The 17,923-nt window shown below is 49.7% G+C and overlaps 2 protein-coding genes across 2 annotated transcripts in view; one reads left to right on the forward strand and one right to left on the reverse strand.

Annotated features, from left to right (window-relative positions):
- The window catches only part of LOC140119804 (uncharacterized), a 340,011-nt gene that overhangs the window by 173,959 nt on the left and 148,129 nt on the right, over nucleotides 1-17,923 (forward strand). The gene's annotated exons all lie outside the window — the stretch shown is intronic.
- On the reverse strand, nucleotides 13,634-14,834 carry LOC140119759 (uncharacterized). Its single transcript, XM_072139110.1, has 2 exons — nucleotides 14,469-14,834; nucleotides 13,634-14,355 (listed from the first exon to the last, which is right to left on the reverse strand). Exons 1-2 carry the CDS (start codon nucleotides 14,551-14,553, stop codon nucleotides 13,634-13,636), a joined length of 807 nt encoding a protein of 268 aa, XP_071995211.1. The 5' UTR covers nucleotides 14,554-14,834.

The raw sequence follows: 17,923 nt of genomic DNA on the forward strand, positions 1-17,923 counted from the left end.
CCGACTGAAGATTCCCAGCTACATGCTCGGTCCTCGCTTCCTGGGCCCAATTTGGGTGACGAAACGCGTCTTCCACCCACCATGCGCATACTGAATTCCTTCCATGTCTCCTCTGCTGCCTGTCCTGACCTCCTGTCTGTCTCCGACTACGATTCTGCCTAACGCCTGTGTGCCTTGCCTTCCAGAGCAGAACGACCTGGTGGTACCACCCCGCAGAAAGTCCAACTCGCTTTGCAGCGGGATCTGGTGAAGACCGGGTACCACTTAGATTCCGGTCCTAAGTGTCAGCTGATGTCATCGTCCATGGTGGTCCAGTGGGTCCACTACAAACGAAGCCTGACATGGTGGTTGTGAAGGAAACCGCAACGTTCCGGACCCCTGAAGGGTACGTAAGGTCACTCAGTTATCCTTTTACAGACACTCCCAGAACGCAAGGGTTCTGAGAGGCGCAGGAAGTGATTTAAAGTTGTCCACACAACTTCCGGATATGGCACAACCCTAAATCAAATCCCTGAATGGCTATAAGATCCCTCTCACTAGCCGCAGTGAGACAGAATATTATCAGCCTTATGCTGCCACCAGTTCTCCTTTAATATAAGCCCGGTCCGTAACGGGATTATATAGGGTGAGGAACCAACCCGGTAGCATGTATATAAGCGAGAAACCCGGACGTAAGATTCGTGATCGAGATAAAAGAGCAACACAGATTAGATTTTATATTTAATTGCCTTAAGGGCACACTAGACAAAACAGTACACACAATAGATATATACAGTAAACAGAGTACAAATTACATGGGTAGCACCACAAGTCTAAGCAGTTTAGTTAGTTAGTTAGTTACCTTTGTGTGTGGCCTAATGGGGATGGATAGTCCACACTTTTAGATCTTCCCTGCGCTTAGTTGATGTTAGTTTCCCCCAGGACAAAAGACACCGGCCCCTTCAAGGGCGCCCGATTATATCAGGTGTGGACACACCTCTGTCCACCCTAAGGGGGGGTCAATGGTCCCTCCTACCTGATATTACATCCAGAGCCCTGGAGAAGCCACAGCTACCCCATGGGAAGGTCCTGGGGTCATGGTTCTGGTATCATTGGATCCGGGTGAATCCCAGGATCGCATTGATACCAAACCTGACCCATTTGCTATGGTCCTGTCCAGAGATATTGATATCTCTGGATCTGAGTATCCTAGAGCAATGAACAATGGGTTGTTATGATTTATGGAGAATAACCAATCCAAAAATGTATTTGGTGTTCTGGTGAGACAGACCATAACTTCATAACTGTCTCTATTCAACCTGGTGATGTGAAAGTTTTAATGGCTCTTTGTTTGAGACTGGGGAGGCGAGGAGGGGTGAGCCTGTAGTCGGTTTGTCTGTATAGGTCTTTGAAGCCCAGCCACATGCTGGTTTTGTCAACAAACTGGCTCAATTAGGTTAATTTATGGTGGTGAATTACCAGCAGGCCTCCCCTCCCCCTGGTCACCCTGGTCACATCATCACACCTCCCCCCTATAGAGGGCGCTAGGGGGCAACACCCTTCTGTGTTCCCCCGCACGCCCATCAGCTATCTCCCCTTGCCTGGATAACCCATCTGCATTACTGTGTTCACGGCCCTTTTTGTGTCGAATGGCGAAGTTGTACTGTTGGAGTGCGAGGCTCCAGCGTAACAACCTCCCATTGGTACCGGATACCGTGTGTAACCAGCTGAGGGGATTGTGATCCGTCTCCACCGTGAAGTGGCGCCCGTACAAGTAGGGCTGCAGACGCTGCAGGGCCCAAACAATTGCCAGGCATTCCTTCTCCATGGTGGAGTAGGCCACCTCCCTCGGCAGGAGTTTCCGGCTCAGGTACATAACGGGGTGTTCATGGCCCGTTTGGTCTACCTGGCTGAGTACAGCACCGAGGCCAAACTCGCTGGCGTCGGTTTGCACTATAAATGGCCGGCTAAAGTCAGCTGCTTGTAGCACCGGGAAGGTAGACAAAGCAGTCTTCAGCGCTCGGAAAGCCGTCTCGCATTCGTTTGACCAATCGACTGCGGAGGGCAACTTCTTCTTGGTGAGGTCCGTCAGGGGCTTAGCCAGCGTACTATAGTGTTGTACAAATCTCCTATAGTACCCGGCCGTGCCCAGGAAGGAAATCACCTGTTTTTTAGTCCTGGGGGTGGGCCAGGACGCAATGGCATCCACTTTCCCTGGCTCTGGCTTCAGCACCCCCCCACCTACCCGGTGTCCCAGGTAGTGGACTTCACTCATGCCCAGCTGGCACTTTCCCGGCTTAATGGTCAAGCCTGCCTGGCGGATCCGCCAAAGCACCTGCGTCAGATGCTCTAGGTGATCCTGCCATGTTGGACTGAAGATGGCAATGTCGTCCAGATAGGCGACCGCATATCCTTCCAGCCCTTTAAGCAATGTGTTGACCATCCGCTGGAAAGTGGCAGGGGCATTCTTCATGCCAAAAGGCATCACGGTGGACTCGTAAAGTCCAAAAGGGGTGATAAAGGCAGAGCGTTCCCGGGCCTCATGAGTCAGAGGAATCTGCCAGTAACCACGGCTCAGATCCATGATGGTCAGGTACTTTGCCCCGGCCAGCCGGTCGAGCAGGTCATCGATGCGGGGCATTGGGTACGCATCGGTGACCGTAACAGCGTTGAGCCCCCTGTAGTCCACACAGAACCGGGTGGTCCGGTCTTTCTTTGGAACGAGGACAACAGGGGAGGCCCACGCACTGTTAGATGCCTGGATGACCCCTAGCTTCAGCATTTCGTCAATCTCCAGCCGCATGTGCTGCTGCACCTCCGGGGAGACCCGATACGCTGAACGCCGGATTGGGGAATGATCCCCGGTGTCCACATGATGGACTGCCAACACGGTCCTTCACGGTTGGTTGCTAAATAACTCCTGGAAGGGTTGTAGGGTGGCCCACAGCTGGGTTCTCTGTTCCACCAGGAGTTCATGGCTTACCTCCACATCCGCAAGGGAGCCTCCTGCCCGGACCTGGGCCAGCATATCTAGGAGGGTCTCTGCCTCCCCTTCCTCTGGCAGGTTACACACTGGGAGGACGCATGCCTCCCGCTCATGATGTGCCTTCATCATGTTTACGTGATAGGCTTTCCGCCTTCCACGAACTGGGTCCAGGGTGACCAGGTACGTGACGGCGTTAAGCTGCTGATGCACGAGGTATGGGCCTTCCCAGGCAGCCTGAAGCTGGTTTTGTGGCACCGGGACCAGCACCCACACCTTTTGACCCACCTGGTAGGTCCTCTCCCGGGCATTCTGGTCATACCAACGCTTCTGGTCAGTCTGGGCATGCGCCATATTGTCATGTACCAGCTGCGTTAAGGCCGTCATTTTGTCACGAAAGCGCATGACATACTCAATGACCGACACTTCAGGGGTAGCTAAGTCTCCTTCCCAGGCCTCTTTCACCAGGGCCAGAGGTCCCCGTACCCGTCGCCCATACAGGAGCTCAAAGGGGGAGAACCCGGTTGAGGCCTGTGGAACCTCCCGGGAGGCAAATAGCAGGTGTGGGAGGTACCTTTCCCAGTCGCGCCCGTGGGCGTCAGCCAACATACGAAGCATTTGTTTTAAGGTGCCATTGAACCGTTCGCACAGGCCATTGGTCTGTGGGTGGTATGGGCTGGCCACTAAATGTTGCACCTGTATCTGTTTACAGAGGGACTCCATCAATACTGACATGAACTGGGTTCCTCTGTCAGTAAGCATTTCCTGGGGAAAACCCACCCGGGAGAAGATCTCTAACAATGCAGTAGCCACCTTGTCCGCCCGAATGGAAGACAAAGCTACGGCTTCAGGGTATCATGTGGCATAGTCCACTACCGTTAATACAAATTCCTTACCGAAGCTACTGCGGACAGGCATCGGTCCCACTAAATCCACAGCCACCCTCCGGAAAGGTTCATCAATTATCGGCAGAGGCATCAGTGGGGCCTTAGGGCGCAGCCCAGCCTTCCCCACCCTCTGACAAGTGTTGCATGAACGGCAGTAGGCAGCCACATCGGCCCCCAATTTTGGCCAGTAAAAATGTGGGGCTAGTCTAGCCTTTGTTTTTGTAATCTCCAGGTGTCCGGCCATTGGAATCTCATGGGCTATCCGCAACAACTCACTCCTGAACGGATAGGGTACCACTAACTGTCGGTCCCTGGGCCATGCCTCCGGTGCACCCTGCCGGACCGTCACCCGATACAGCCGTCCTTGGTCCCAGACCCGAGTCTTTCAGGGTCCGAGTCTGAAGGAGGCTGTGCCCCTTGCTCCTTAAGAGCTTTCAGGCTGGCGTCAGCTTCTAACGCTGCCTGAAACTCCTGGCTGGACATGGCAAGAATAGAAGAGACTGCCATGTCTTGTACCATTTCCCCGGGGTCTGACTCCTGGCCACCATCTGACCTGGTAGTCACTGGGTCAGAAGGGAGGAAGTGGTTTGGCCCCTGAGGGGTCTCAGCACTCCGACTGCGTGTGACAGCGGCAATGGTCGCTACAACCGCAGGTAGTGCCCACTTCCTCTCCCCTTCTGATCCAGTTGGCAAGGCAGACGGACTGGCCCTATCTGGAGACAACCCAGTTGGGGTTAGATTCTGCACGGAATCCGCTCCTGCAAACCTTTCCCCCACAGCTGTTAGCCCCCTGTCTCTCCCTACACTAGGAGTCTCAGAGGACAACAGGTAACCAGAGGCTGACAGGCCACTCCCTATAGTAGCCTGACCCTCTGCTTGGATGGTCCCCTCCCCCACGGGTAAAGTAGGACCCAGGACCCTTCCCACCCCCACATTCCTGGCAGTAGGTAGGTCACATACATCAGTATTATCATTGACAATATCAACATCAGTGTCAGAACAATCAATCAATCTCAATACCAGCTACAGCGGCAGGCTGCACATCGCTGGTTATGGGCTCAGTCCTTGCAGATGCTGGGGTCACATACTGTGACACAAGCCGGCCCAAGTCTGTTCCCAGCAGGACACTCACGGGAATATCGGAGGATACCCCCACCTCCCTTATGCCCCTCCCCGCACCCCAATCCAAATAGACCTTGGCAATGGGCAGTGCCGGTTCTGTTCCTCCAATTCCGGAGACAGTGAGGGTTTTCCCAGGTATCAAATCCTGTGGGGACACCAGTTCTGGTCGTACAAGGGTTAGCTCCGCCCCAGTGTCTCTCAGTCCCATGGCCACGGCCTGGCCTATGATGACGGGCTGCAAGTTATCATGGGACCTCCCACCACCCCCACCCACACATAAAACAGGGGGCGGTTTTAGGGACAGTACTGGGGCCCTGTGACGCTGGGGACAATTTGCTTTGAAGTGTCCCGGCTGTTTACACAGATGACATACTCGAGGTTCACCAACCGGCATGGAGAGGGAAGGATGGAAAGATGCCCCCTTGGGCTTAGGGACAGGGGTAGCAGGGATGGTCTCCCTGACAGGGATGGTGTTGGTCTTACCCCCTCTCCAGCCAGCAGGTCTCCTGGTCTCCAGAGTCCGGTTGTTGCTGTATTCATCTGCCAGGCCAGCTGTTTCCAAAGCATCCTTGGGTTTCCGGTCACGAAGGTGCTGCTGTAACTCCTCCGGGCAATTCCACAAAAACTGCTCGATGGCGATTAGCTCCTTCAGCTGCTGGAAGGTGGTAAGTCCCAGTCCTGAGGTCCACTGCTCGGAGAAGAGCCCTCATGTGATCAGTCCAGCTGTCAGCAGACCCCCGCTGCAAACTCCGGAGCTTCTTCCGGTAAGTCTCAGGGGTCAGGTTGTACTGACGGACCAGAGCCTGCTTGATATCCTCATAGGTCAGGACGGTCTCACTGGACAAATAGCCAAATATCTCCAGGGCCTTCCCTCTGAGACGAGGGGTAAGGTACCGAACCCACTGGTCCGCAGGCACATGGTACTGTTGGCAAGTTTTTTCAAAAGCCAGCAAAAAAGTGTCCAAGTCAGTACCTTTATCCAAAAGGGGAAAGTCCTCAGTCCGCAGCTTTGGGACATGGCTCTCTGGCAACACTGGACTAGCAGGAGCAGGCTGTTGTAGCTGGAGTATCTGTAGCTGGTGTTCACGCTCCCGTTGCCTTTCTGCGGCCTCTGCTTCCACTCGCTCCCGCCGTTCTGTAGCCTCTGCTCGCTCTCGCCTTTCTGCCGCCTCTGCTTCCATTCGCTCTCGCCGCTCTGCAGCAGCCATGAGGGTCTCGTATGCAGCATGGTTCCCCGCCTGTAAACTGGACAAGGCAGCTTGCAAGATGGCCGCCGAGCCCATCAGACCATGTGGGTGGGCGGGCAGTGGGCGGTCCAATGTGGGACTGACCACTGGCGACTGGCTCCTTGGGGAGTCTGGGCAGAGCTCCCCCTCGCCTTGAACAATAGTGCCCCCCACCTCCTCCTGGTCCAACTGTGGTACTGCATCGTCCTCTGTAATGTCCACAGCACTGGCAGCATTCTTCCTGCCTTTGTTCCTACCGGCCATTATCACAGCTGTTGGTAACTAACAAAGAACTGCAACTTGAAGTACCTCACACCTTACTGTAATTGCACTCTGCTTGTGTCTAGTGCTGAATTGGTCTTAAGATCCCAACACAAACGCTGCTGTTGGCAATCTTTAGTATTTGAGAGTATGGATTACACAATCAAACACTATTATCTCGATTATCCCACCGCTTGCCACCAATGTGAAGGAAACCGCAACGTTCCGGACCCCTGAAGGGTACGTAAAGTCACTCAGTTATCCTTTTACAGACACTCCCAGAACGCACGGGTTCTGAGAGGTGCAGGAAGTGATTTAAAGTTGTCCACACAACTTCCGGATATGGCACAACCCTAAATCAAATCCCTGAATGGCTATAAGATCCCTCTCACTAGCCGCAGTGAGACAGAATATTATCAGCCTTATGCTGCCACCAGTTCTCCTTTAATACAAGCCCGGTCCGTAACGGGATTATATAGGGTGAGGAACCAACCCGGTAGCATGTATATAAGCGAGAAACCCGGATGTAAGATTCGTGATCGAGATAAAAGAGCAACACAGATTAGATTTTATATTTAATTGCCTTAAGGGCACACTAGACAATACAGTAAACACAATAGATATATACAGTAAACAGAGTACAAATTACACGGGTAGCACCACAAGTCTAAGCAGTTTAGTTAGTTAGTTAGTTACCTTTGTGTGTGGCCTAATGGGGATGGATAGTCCACACTTTTAGATCTTCCCTGCGCTTAGTTGATGTTAGTTTCCCCCAGGACAAAAGACACCGGCCCCTTCAAGGGCGCCCGATTATATCAGGTGTGGACACACCTCTGTCCACCCTAAGGGGGGTCAATGGTCCCTCCTACCTGATATTACATCCAGAGCCCTGGAGAAGCCACAGCTACCCCATGGGAAGGTCCTGGGGTCATGGTTCTGGTATCATTGGATCCGGGTGAATCCCAGGATCGCATTGATACCAAACCTGACCCATTTGCTATGGTCCTATCCAGAGATATTGATATCTCTGGATCTGAGTATCCTAGAGCAATGAACAATGGGTTGTTATCATTTATGGAGAATAACCAATCCAAAAATGTATTTGGTGTTCTGGTGAGACAGACCATAACTTCATAACTGTCTCTATTCAACCTGGTGATGTGAAAGTTTTAATGGCTCTTTGTTTGAGACTGGGGAGGCGAGGGGGGGTGAGCCTGTAGTCGGTTTGTCTGTATAGGTCTTTGAAGCCCAGCCACATGCTGGTTTTGTCAACAAACTGGCTCAATTAGGTTAATTTATGGTGGTGAATTACCAGCAGGCCTCCCCTCCCCCTGGTCACCCTGGTCACATCATCACAGTGGTGATGGAGCCCGTGCTGCAGGGAGACTACGTGTTACGTCTCTGCCTGCTCCAAGTTCCTCTGGTACAAGTAGGCGCCAGAATGTACTGACAGACACGAAGTTGAGGCATTGGTCAATTACATGGTAGACAGTGCATGAAATTATGTGATTACCTTTTCAATTCTTTCTTCCTCAGTTGGAAGTGGAGAGTTCTCCACTTCACTCCTCTTCAAATTAGCAAAGCCGTTTCAGCCACAAGTCATGTGGATGTAAGTACTGCTATACGATGACTCTCATAGCTAAGATTCAGTGGCCCATCCACCTGCCCCAGTAGTAGACATAGTGTTTAAAGATTCCCAAGGACTTTTATTGGAGGGTGAGGGAGTGGATGGTGGATCATCAGAAGAGACCTATGATGAAAAACTCCCAACGGCTGTGGCTTTTTGCCACTATAGCAATATCTGTGGGAGCTGTAGCTTTAGCAGAGTTCAGTGTGTCACTATAATAAAATCTAAAGAGAGCTGCAGATGTAGCCTGGTTCACTGTGACACTCAAAGTCTAAAGCAAACAGTGTATGTAGCAAATTTAAAGTTAAATCCAGCGCTAAGTCCGAATCAGTGGAAGCCATCGCAGCAGAACCACAAAAAGGGTTGCGTACGCCACAATCCCAAATACCTGTGCAAGCCGCTTTAGTCCGAAAACAGTTCACAGTCCAACAAAAGTGTGTGAGCAAACCTTAGTAAATGAGCCCCATTGTGTCATCTGCAGCAGTACATCCAGCCAAGTGGACCTTACACTAGTGGTATCAATGGCTAGAGGCATCTCAGCTGAATCCTGGCCATGGGGCGAGCCCATTCTTGTAATCAGCAGGCCCAGAGCCTTTCACTCTCTGACACCCACTTGCCTGCAGGAGCCACCTAGACAGCACAGATGTCTTATTCGCCGGCACTCACCGGCTGTGGAGCAGCGCCCTGGTGCAGCACTGGACCAGGTGGAGCAATATGGCAGCACCCACCTTGTGTCCGCAGTCAGGTCAGCACGACGGAAGTCGGCACCAGAGCTCACCCGGGGGAAGCTCCAACAGGGGAACCAGCGATCCGCCGAACGAGGAGCACCAGAGACACACCAAGGGCTGCTGACCCGTGGGGGACTTAAGCTGGCAGTCCGCAGCACGCAAGGTTGTAAATGGAGGAGAGACCTCAGAGTGCAGCACACCGAATAGGAGGACAGACTACGTTATTCCTGCCTCACCAGGGTAGCTGGGAGGGTCCGGGCAACAGGTGGTAGCAGTGCAGAGGCAGGGCGGCAGCAGGAAGGTCACAATTTGGCAGGATTCAGCAGGAGCTCAAATACTGCAAATCTTACTTTATTGGCAGCAGGCCACACCCCAGCCGTGGCTTAGTGCAATGTGCAGACAGAAGAAGGGCAGCATTGAGGGCTTAGTGCAGTGGTGGCGAACCTGTGGCATGGGTGCCAGAGGTGGCACTCGGAGCCCTCTTTTTGGGCACCCAAGCCATCAATATAGCACTCGACACAGAATTTAAAGAATCATCCTGCAGTCCCAGGCAACTCAAGAAATGCTGCTCTCAGTGCTATTTTAAAGCAACACATTCTTGATTGCTTGGGGCTGCAGGAAAAATTAGAACATGTGCAAAGGATAGGATTATCTTTAGAGCTCCTCTAGGCGTCTTCCTGTACAGGGGGCCATATTGAGATGCTACATCATTTGTCCAAATTTGCCCTTCTTCTTTCAACTGTTTTGTTGTCCTCTAAAGGCCGATATGATTAAAAGTTGTGGTAGAACAGGTAGCAATAAATTACTACTTAAATTGCCGTGCTGGCACTTTGCAATAAATGAGTATGTTTTGGTTGTAGTTTGGGCACCCGGTCTTTAACCCCTCATCACCGACACTAGTTTTCAGCTCAATGACCAGACTTGATTTTTCAAATCTGACATGTCTCACGATAATTGGTTATAACTTCGGAACGCTTTAACATATCCCGGTGATTTTGAGAATGTTTTCTCGTGACACATTGTACTTCATGTTAGTTATAAAATTTAAGTGATAAGTTTTGCGTTTCGTTCTGAAAAAAAGTGAAAATTTGGCAAAAGTTTGTAAAAATTCTTCATTTTCCAAGTTTGAAATGTTCTGGTTTCCAGACAAGATGTAAAACTACCCAAAAAGTTTGATAATTAACATTTACATTACATTTATCTGCTTTATGTTGGGATGATAATTTATGCTTCCGGTCATTTTTCTATGATGTTATGAGGTGCAGAACTTTAGGTGCGATTTTTCTTATTTTCATGAAAATTGCCAAAACTCACATTATGAGGGAAAACTCAGCTTCCAAGTGACTTTGAGAGGCCTTAGTAAAACCCCATAAATTACCCCACTATAGAAAGTTCACCCCTAAACGTATGTAAAACAACTTCTATTAAGTCCATTAACCCTTTAAGTGTTTCACATGGGTTAAAAAATATGGACTTGCGATTTAGAAACGATAGAATTTTTTTGGAAATACATTCATTTAGGCCAAAACTGACATTTTCAGAATAAATTAAATGATGAAACGCACTGCAACGCTTGATGCCCAATTCCTCCCGAGTGCACTGATACCCCATATGTGGTGGTAAACTGCTGTACGGGCGCACGGCCGAGTATAGAATGAATGGAGGCGCGATGTACAGCAGATTTGTATTGTCACATTGTGCGACCTATACATTTTTTTCTTTTTGGTAATGCGATCATATGAGGGCTTATTTTTTATGGGATGAGATACAATGTATAGATAATTTATTTTGGGAGTCTATAGCTTATTCATGAGATTTTATTAACTATTTCAAGGGGGACACAAACAAAATCATCAATTTTTATTTTGGATTGTTAGCGTTTTTTTTTCCCCGCTCACCGTAACGTAAAAATAATATTTTATCTTTATTCTCTGGTTCACTACGATTGCGGTGATACCTCATTTATATAGTTTTTCTTATTTTGCTCAATTTTCCCAAGCAAAACCAATATTGGAGAAAATCGCATTGTTTTTACTATTGACAACTTTTCAGGGCCATAACTTCTGTATTTTTCTGTTGTCAGATCTAGTTGAGGGCTTATTTTTTGCAAAAAAATTTTTTCTTTTCAGTCTTATCATATTAGGGAACGTAACTTTTTTTGATCACTTTTTAGAACATTTTTTCTGATGGTGTTTGATGAAAAATTGAATTCAAGTTTTTTTTTTACGTAGTTCACCGAGCGGGTTCAATATTGATTTAGATTTATTGTACAGATTAATACTGACGCGGTGATACCAAATATGTACGTGTTTTTGTGTTTTATATACTTTATTTGCATTTTATGTGTTACTGGGGAGATTATGGGACTTTTATTTTATTTATTTATTTAATTATATTATAAAAAGATTAAAAAAATTTTTTAAACTTTTTTACATTTTCTACTTCTTGGCTTGAATAAGCGATCATCCGATCGCTTATTCAAGCCTTTACACTGCAATACACTTGTATTGCAGTGTATAGTGTAAGTAACTGAGCATGCTGCGCTGTGGATGATGCCGCGCATGCTCAGTTACTTACAGCCGGGTCCTGCCAGGAAGGCAGAACCCAGCAGGGACAGAAGACGGCATCCTCGGGTCATTCGTCGGGACCTGGGGCAGCGGCAGGAGGGATCGGATCCCCCGGTAAGCTCACCGGAGGGGTCCGATCCATGGGGGACACATTTGCACGCCGCGGTCATGCTTGACCGCGGCGTGTAAGGGGTTAAGCACCCGGGATCTGAGTTTTTCCGATCCCGGGTGTTAGTGCCGGGTCTTGGCTGTGATATCACAGCCCGACACCGGCACCAGCGAGACCTGGTGTCCCGAAATCATCTTCTGACGCGCCGCCGTAGAAAGGTGTACGCGTCAGAAGGCAAACCTTTTAACCCCTTAATGACCGCCGTAAAAAGCCGATACGGTGGTCATTAAGGGGTTAAAAGGTTTGCCATCACTGGCTTAGTGGAAGTAGTGAGGGGTGAGGTGGCAGTCAGGAAACCCCAGACAGCCAGAAGAACAAGTGAAAGAGGGCCAAGGACAGTGGTTAGCCCTTAGTCACGTCATACTGCCCACACCCAGGAAGCAAAGGAAACCCCGCAGGGTGTCATTTTGTCTAGCAGAAGACAGAACATGTGTCCATAAAGCGTTGCCACCTTGTGGGAAAAGGAACCCGCAAAGTAACCATGAGGTGCAGTGGCTGAGACACCAAAAGAATCCAGTAACACCAAAGGATCCCCCTGCTGCTTCATTTGGGCCAGCCTGTTCCACCGCTTCCCTAGTCACAAGTCCACCTGCCTCCCAACAGGGAGAATGGAATGCCACCACTCCTATAGCCACCTTCATGAAGCCTGTCCAAGCAATCCGTGCAGCTCCACATCATCCGAATAATCAGCAGAAAGTGTAAGTTTGGCTCATTGCCAGCATAAGCTCTGATGGTATAGATGGACAACTTTAAAGATGTGATGTCCCACAATATGAAGTCCCCACCCGCCACTACTTTTCACAGCAGGCAGTTCCCGCCCTACACCAACAGGTGGTGAACAAAATCATATGTGCACTGCTCAGCGCAATTAGTCTCGAGGCGGACATCACAACTGCCACATGGACGAGTAAGCAAGAGTAGGGACGCTACCTCTCCTTAAATGTCCACCAGGTTTACATAGTGGCGTCCGGTTCTAAGTCAGGTGGCGCTCTGGCTCATATTCTGCCTCCACCCAGGATCAACAGACATCACTTGTTGCCTCCTCCTCCGTTTCCTCATCCAGTCAGTCCAGCGCCAAAACTCGATGAACCTAGAGCCTGCAAAGAGGGTGTGTGACAACGACCAGAACCTTGTAGCTTTGGGACGAGCCAAGTTGATGCACGTGCCATGTTTAGTGCATGTACTCAACTTGGAAGTGGAAAAGTTCCTGCCCTGTAATATCCACCGTTTTTCAGCCTCCTTGCCCTTACTATCCCCATTTTAGTGTTATCACTAATACTAAGTTAAATTAAACTTAACATACTTACCTATGGCCCTCTTCTCCTCGATCCCGGAACTGGTCTTTAATATTGACAAGCCAGGATCGGTGTAAAATAAGAGTTATAAAAAGCAGCCCAGAACGCCAAGGTGTGGTAACTCCAGGAGCACCAGACAACGCATCCTCCGCAGCTACCGTGTTTGACAAAGCCTGTCACATCAGCCAAAACGTTACATTTTCCATGAAACTTGGCCGAAAACAAATATATACCTTTAATTGCATCTGAAGTGTACTTGGATTTTACTGCTATATGGTGTTTGGAGTCCTGCATCATTGTGCTTATTATTTCTGTTGTATGGTAAGGCTTAGCCAGCTTGTACATAGCTTCAGGTCATTTGATCATGACATCATTGCAGGTCCTTCAGTGTATTTACTGCCCATCAATTAGGCATAAACTTTTTAAAGAGGTTGCCCAGGATGAGGGTATTTCAATATAGGCCCTCCTCAAGCGCATCATATTTACTGGAAGGCTCAGCCTTTTACAGATGCAGTCAGAGAAATCAGGAGGTGTCCATGTCATCTCCATCTCCTCCCCTGGATGTGACCTCTCCCTGCAATGTATAAGGGAAGAATAACCCACAAGATACATGAAAGGCTCTTACCCTCCTCTGTCACTGATGAGGGGATTTCCTCTCCGCTCCTCCTTCCACCACAACTTTCCTGGAAAGATCCAACACGAAGAACATGCGTAAGCTGAAACAGTCCAAAAACATCATCCCATAGATCCTCCACCCACTGCTGCTGGAGAAGATTAGTAGAAGATTCATTACATCCATCTATAGGGATTTACAGGAATCTCAGCTCCATCTACCTGATGATCCAGTGGGATGTTCTCCTCTGGTTCTTCTTTAACAACATGGAAATATAGAGGACTGGGACATCTCTCTGGTTCCTCTTTGATATCTCGGGAATCTCCAGGACTGGAACATCTCTCTGGTTCCTCTTTGATATCTCGGGAATCTCCAGGACTGGGACATCTCTCTGGTTCCTGTGTAATATCCCGGGAATCTCCAGGACTGGGACATCTCTCCGGTTCCTCTTTGATATCTCGGGAATCTCCAGGACTGGAACATCTCTCTGGTTCCTCTTTGATATCTCGGGAATCTCCAGGACTGGGACATCTCTCTGGTTCCTGTGTAATATCCCGGGAATCTCCAGGACTGGGACATTTCTCTGGTTCCTGTGTAATATCTCGGGAATCTCCAGGACTGGGACATCTCTCTGGTTCCCGTGTAATATCTCGGGAATCTCCAGGACTGGGACATCTCTCTGGTTCCTGTGTAATATCTCGGGAATCTCCAGGACTGGGACATCTCTCTGGTTCCCGTGTAATATCCCGGGAATCTCCAGGACTGGGACATCTCTCTGGTTCCCGTGTAATATCCCGGGAATCTCCAGGACTGGGACATCTCTCTGGTTCCTGTGTAATATCTGGGGAATCTCCAGGACTGGGACATCTCTCTGGTGGATTTCTCTGACTGGATCCATCTATAGGAAATATACACAGTGACTGATACATTGTCTATATGTGATGATGAGATGATGGAGGAGGTGACCTCACACCTGCTCTGTCCTCTATAATCAGGAAGGTCTCTTCTTACCTGGTGATGTGAGGGGCTGGTGGTCCTCCATCATCATGTCCTTGTACTGGTCCTTGTGTCCTTCTATATACTCCCACTCCTCCATGGAGAAATAGACAGTGACGTCCTGACACCTTATAGGAACCTGTCACCCACAATGACACAGTCATCACCCAGACCCCTCCCTTGTGTTATTGTACAATGTCCCAGCATTCCCGGCAGCGCTCACCTCTCCGCTCAGCAGCTCAGTGATCCTGGAGGTAAGTTCTAGGATCTTCTGCTCATGTATCAGTGAATGAGGTGGAGGCTCGGTGATGGGGCTCTGGGTCCATCCTCCTGACACACGGGGGGTCACACACTCACCAGACGACTTCTTCACTACTGTGTAATCCTGTGTATGGGGAGACACTGATCACTACATAGATCCTAAGAATCCTTCACCTCTCCAGTCATTTCCCGCTGTTATTCCTAGAGATAAGAGCCGTGTCCTGGGAGACTCTCACCTCTCCGGTTATCAAGGAGATCATCTCCAGGGTGAGCTCCAGGATCCTGGCCGCCATCTGCTCTCTGTCCTTCTCCCGGATCCCTGGTGGATCATTGATAGAAAGGATCATCTTTAGGAGAAACCTCTGGGAGTCCTGGATCTATAGAACCTGAGGAAACATGACAAGAACTAAGAGCAAACTCTATATGAAGCAATTGTGTCCATGACATGTGTGATGTGACAGATGGGGATTCTCCAGACACTGGAGGGGAGGTCACTGGACTGAGGGAGGAGGGATGGCGCTGGACTGTGCCGCTCCTCACTAATAGCAGGTACTGGACCCCACATGGAGGGAGACTTTGTGTCCACTCCTGGAGCATGCTGGGAGTTGTAGTCCCTCTATATAGTGTGTGTGTGCTCCTGGAGCATGCTGGGAGATATAGTTCCTGAATATAGTGTGTGTGCTGCTGGAGCATGCTGGGAGTTGTAGTCCCTCCATATAGTATGTGTGTGCTCCTGGAGCATGCTGGGAGTTGTAGTCCCTCCATATAGTGTGTGAGCTCCTGGAGCATGCTGGGAGTTGTAGTCCCTCCTCTGGTCACTTACCTCTTCTCTCCTCAGTACAGGACTCTCTCTACCTCACACACGTCTCCTGCTCACTATCCACTAGTCATGTGACCCGGGGAGTGTGATGTCACTGAGGGGCGGGGCTCCTGCTCACTATCCACCAGTCATGTGACCCTGGGAGTGTGATGTCACTGAGGGGCGGGGCCTCCCGGGTGTACAAGTCTAAAGAGAAGTGGATGAAGGACCTGTGATGATGTCATAGACCATGTGATCAGTGTAGGCGGGGCGCTGGTTAGGAGGGGGAGGAGTCTGTACTGATCAGTGTCAGAGGTAAAGCAGCACATGTCATACATGTAACACACAACATACATGAGCAGCCGCCACATCACACACATAGAGACAATGTGCAGCATGAGACACATCCCCACCTGTCACATCACACACATAGAGACAATGTGCAGCATGAGACACATCCCCATCTGTCACATCACACACATAGAGACAATGTGCAGCATGAGACACATCCCCATCTGTCACATCACACACATAGAGACAATGTGCAGCATGAGACACATCCCCATCTGTCACATCACACACATAGAGACAATGTGCAGCATGAGACACATCCCCATCTGTCACATCACACACATAGAGACAATGTGCAGCATGAGACACATCCCCATCTGTCACATCACACACATAGAGACAATGTGCAGCATGAGACACATCCCCACCTGTCACATCACACACATAGAGACAATGTGCAGCATGAGACACATCCCCACCTGTCACATCACACACATAGAGACAATGTGCAGCATGAGACACATCCCCATCTGTCACATCACACACATAGAGACAATGTGCAGCATGAGACACATCCCCATCTGTCACATCACACACATAGAGACAATGTGCAGCATGAGACACATCCCCATCTGTCACATCACACACATAGAGACAATGTGCAGCATGAGACACATCCCCATCTGTCACATCACACACATAGAGACAATGTGCAGCATGAGACACATCCCCATCTGTCACATCACACACATAGAGACAATGTGCAGCATGAGACACATCCCCATCTGTCACATCACACACATAGAGACAATGTGCAGCATGAGACACATCCCCATCTGTCACATCACACACATAGAGACAATGTGCAGCATGAGACACATCCCCACCTGTCACATCACACACATAGAGACAATGTGCAGCATGAGACACATCCCCATCTGTCACATCACACACATAGAGACAATGTGCAGCATGAGACACATCCCCACCTGTCACATCACACACATAGAGACAATGTGCAGCATGAGACACATCCCCATCTGTCACATCACACACATAGAGACAATGTGCAGCATGAGACACATCCCCATCTGTCACATCACACACATAGAGACAATGGGGCACATTTACTTACCCGGTCCATTCGCGTTCCAGCGGCGGCTTCTCCGCTCTGGATTCGGGTCCGGCCGGGATTTAATAAGGTAGTTCTTCCGCCGTCCACCAGGTGGCGCTGCTGCGCTGAAAGTAAACTCATCGCGCCGGAATGCACCGAGCTGGACCAGGTGAAGGTAAGCGGTCCTTATGCGACACAATTCGGTTTTTAAATTCAGGGGCTTGTCCGAATAATTCGGGTTGCTCGAAAACCACGCCCCCTATTTGTGGCGCACGGAAGCTGGTGCGCGCGCGACACAATCCAAACCCGTGCGCCACAATCCCGGGGCAATTCAAGGAAACTCGGCGCAAATCGGAAATATTCGGGTAACACATCGGGAAAACGCGATTCGGGCCCTTAGTAAATGACCCCCAATGTGCAGCATGAGACACATCCCCACCTGTCACATCACACACATAGAGACAATGTGCAGCATGAGACACATCCCCATCTGTCACATCACACACATAGAGACAATGTGCAGCATGAGACACATCCCCACCTGTCACATCACACATGTCATGGACACAATTGCTTCATATAGAGTTTGCTCTTAGTTCTTGTCATGTTTCCTCAGGTTCTATAGATCCAGGACTCCCAGAGGTTTCTCCTAAAGATGATCCTTTCCATCAATGATCCACCAGGGATCCGGGAGAAGGACAGAGAGCAGATGGCGGCCAGGATCCTGGAGCTCACCCTGTACAATGCCCCATTACCGCTCCCCTCCTATTGTGGTCCCTTTCTCTGTTCTCCTTCCTTATCTGTGCCCCTCTTATTATGGTCTCCCCCTCTTTTTGTGCATATTTATCTGTGCCCCCCTTTATTGTACCTAGTTCTCTGCTCCCTTTCTTATGGGCTCTTTTTTTGAATAAAAATAATGTGTCCTTACCTTTCCTCATTCCCCGCTGCCATTCTGCCTCTTCCCCCACTGTATCTGTACTACAGCAGCGCCCGGTAGGCACGGTG

Source organism: Engystomops pustulosus, chromosome 2 (genome assembly GCF_040894005.1).
Source record: "Engystomops pustulosus chromosome 2, aEngPut4.maternal, whole genome shotgun sequence".
Lineage (NCBI taxonomy): Eukaryota > Metazoa > Chordata > Amphibia > Anura > Leptodactylidae > Engystomops > Engystomops pustulosus.

Excerpts from the sequence above, each read along its gene's own strand:
- LOC140119759 (XM_072139110.1), bottom strand. The coding sequence starts at position 14,553 with ATGGAGGAGTGGGAGTATATAGAAGGACACAAGGACCAGTACAAGGAC. Across the intron at positions 14,356-14,468 it reads CCAGCCCCTCACATCACCAG|ATGGATCCAGTCAGAGAAAT; the intron begins GTAAGAAGAGAC and ends TATTTCCTATAG.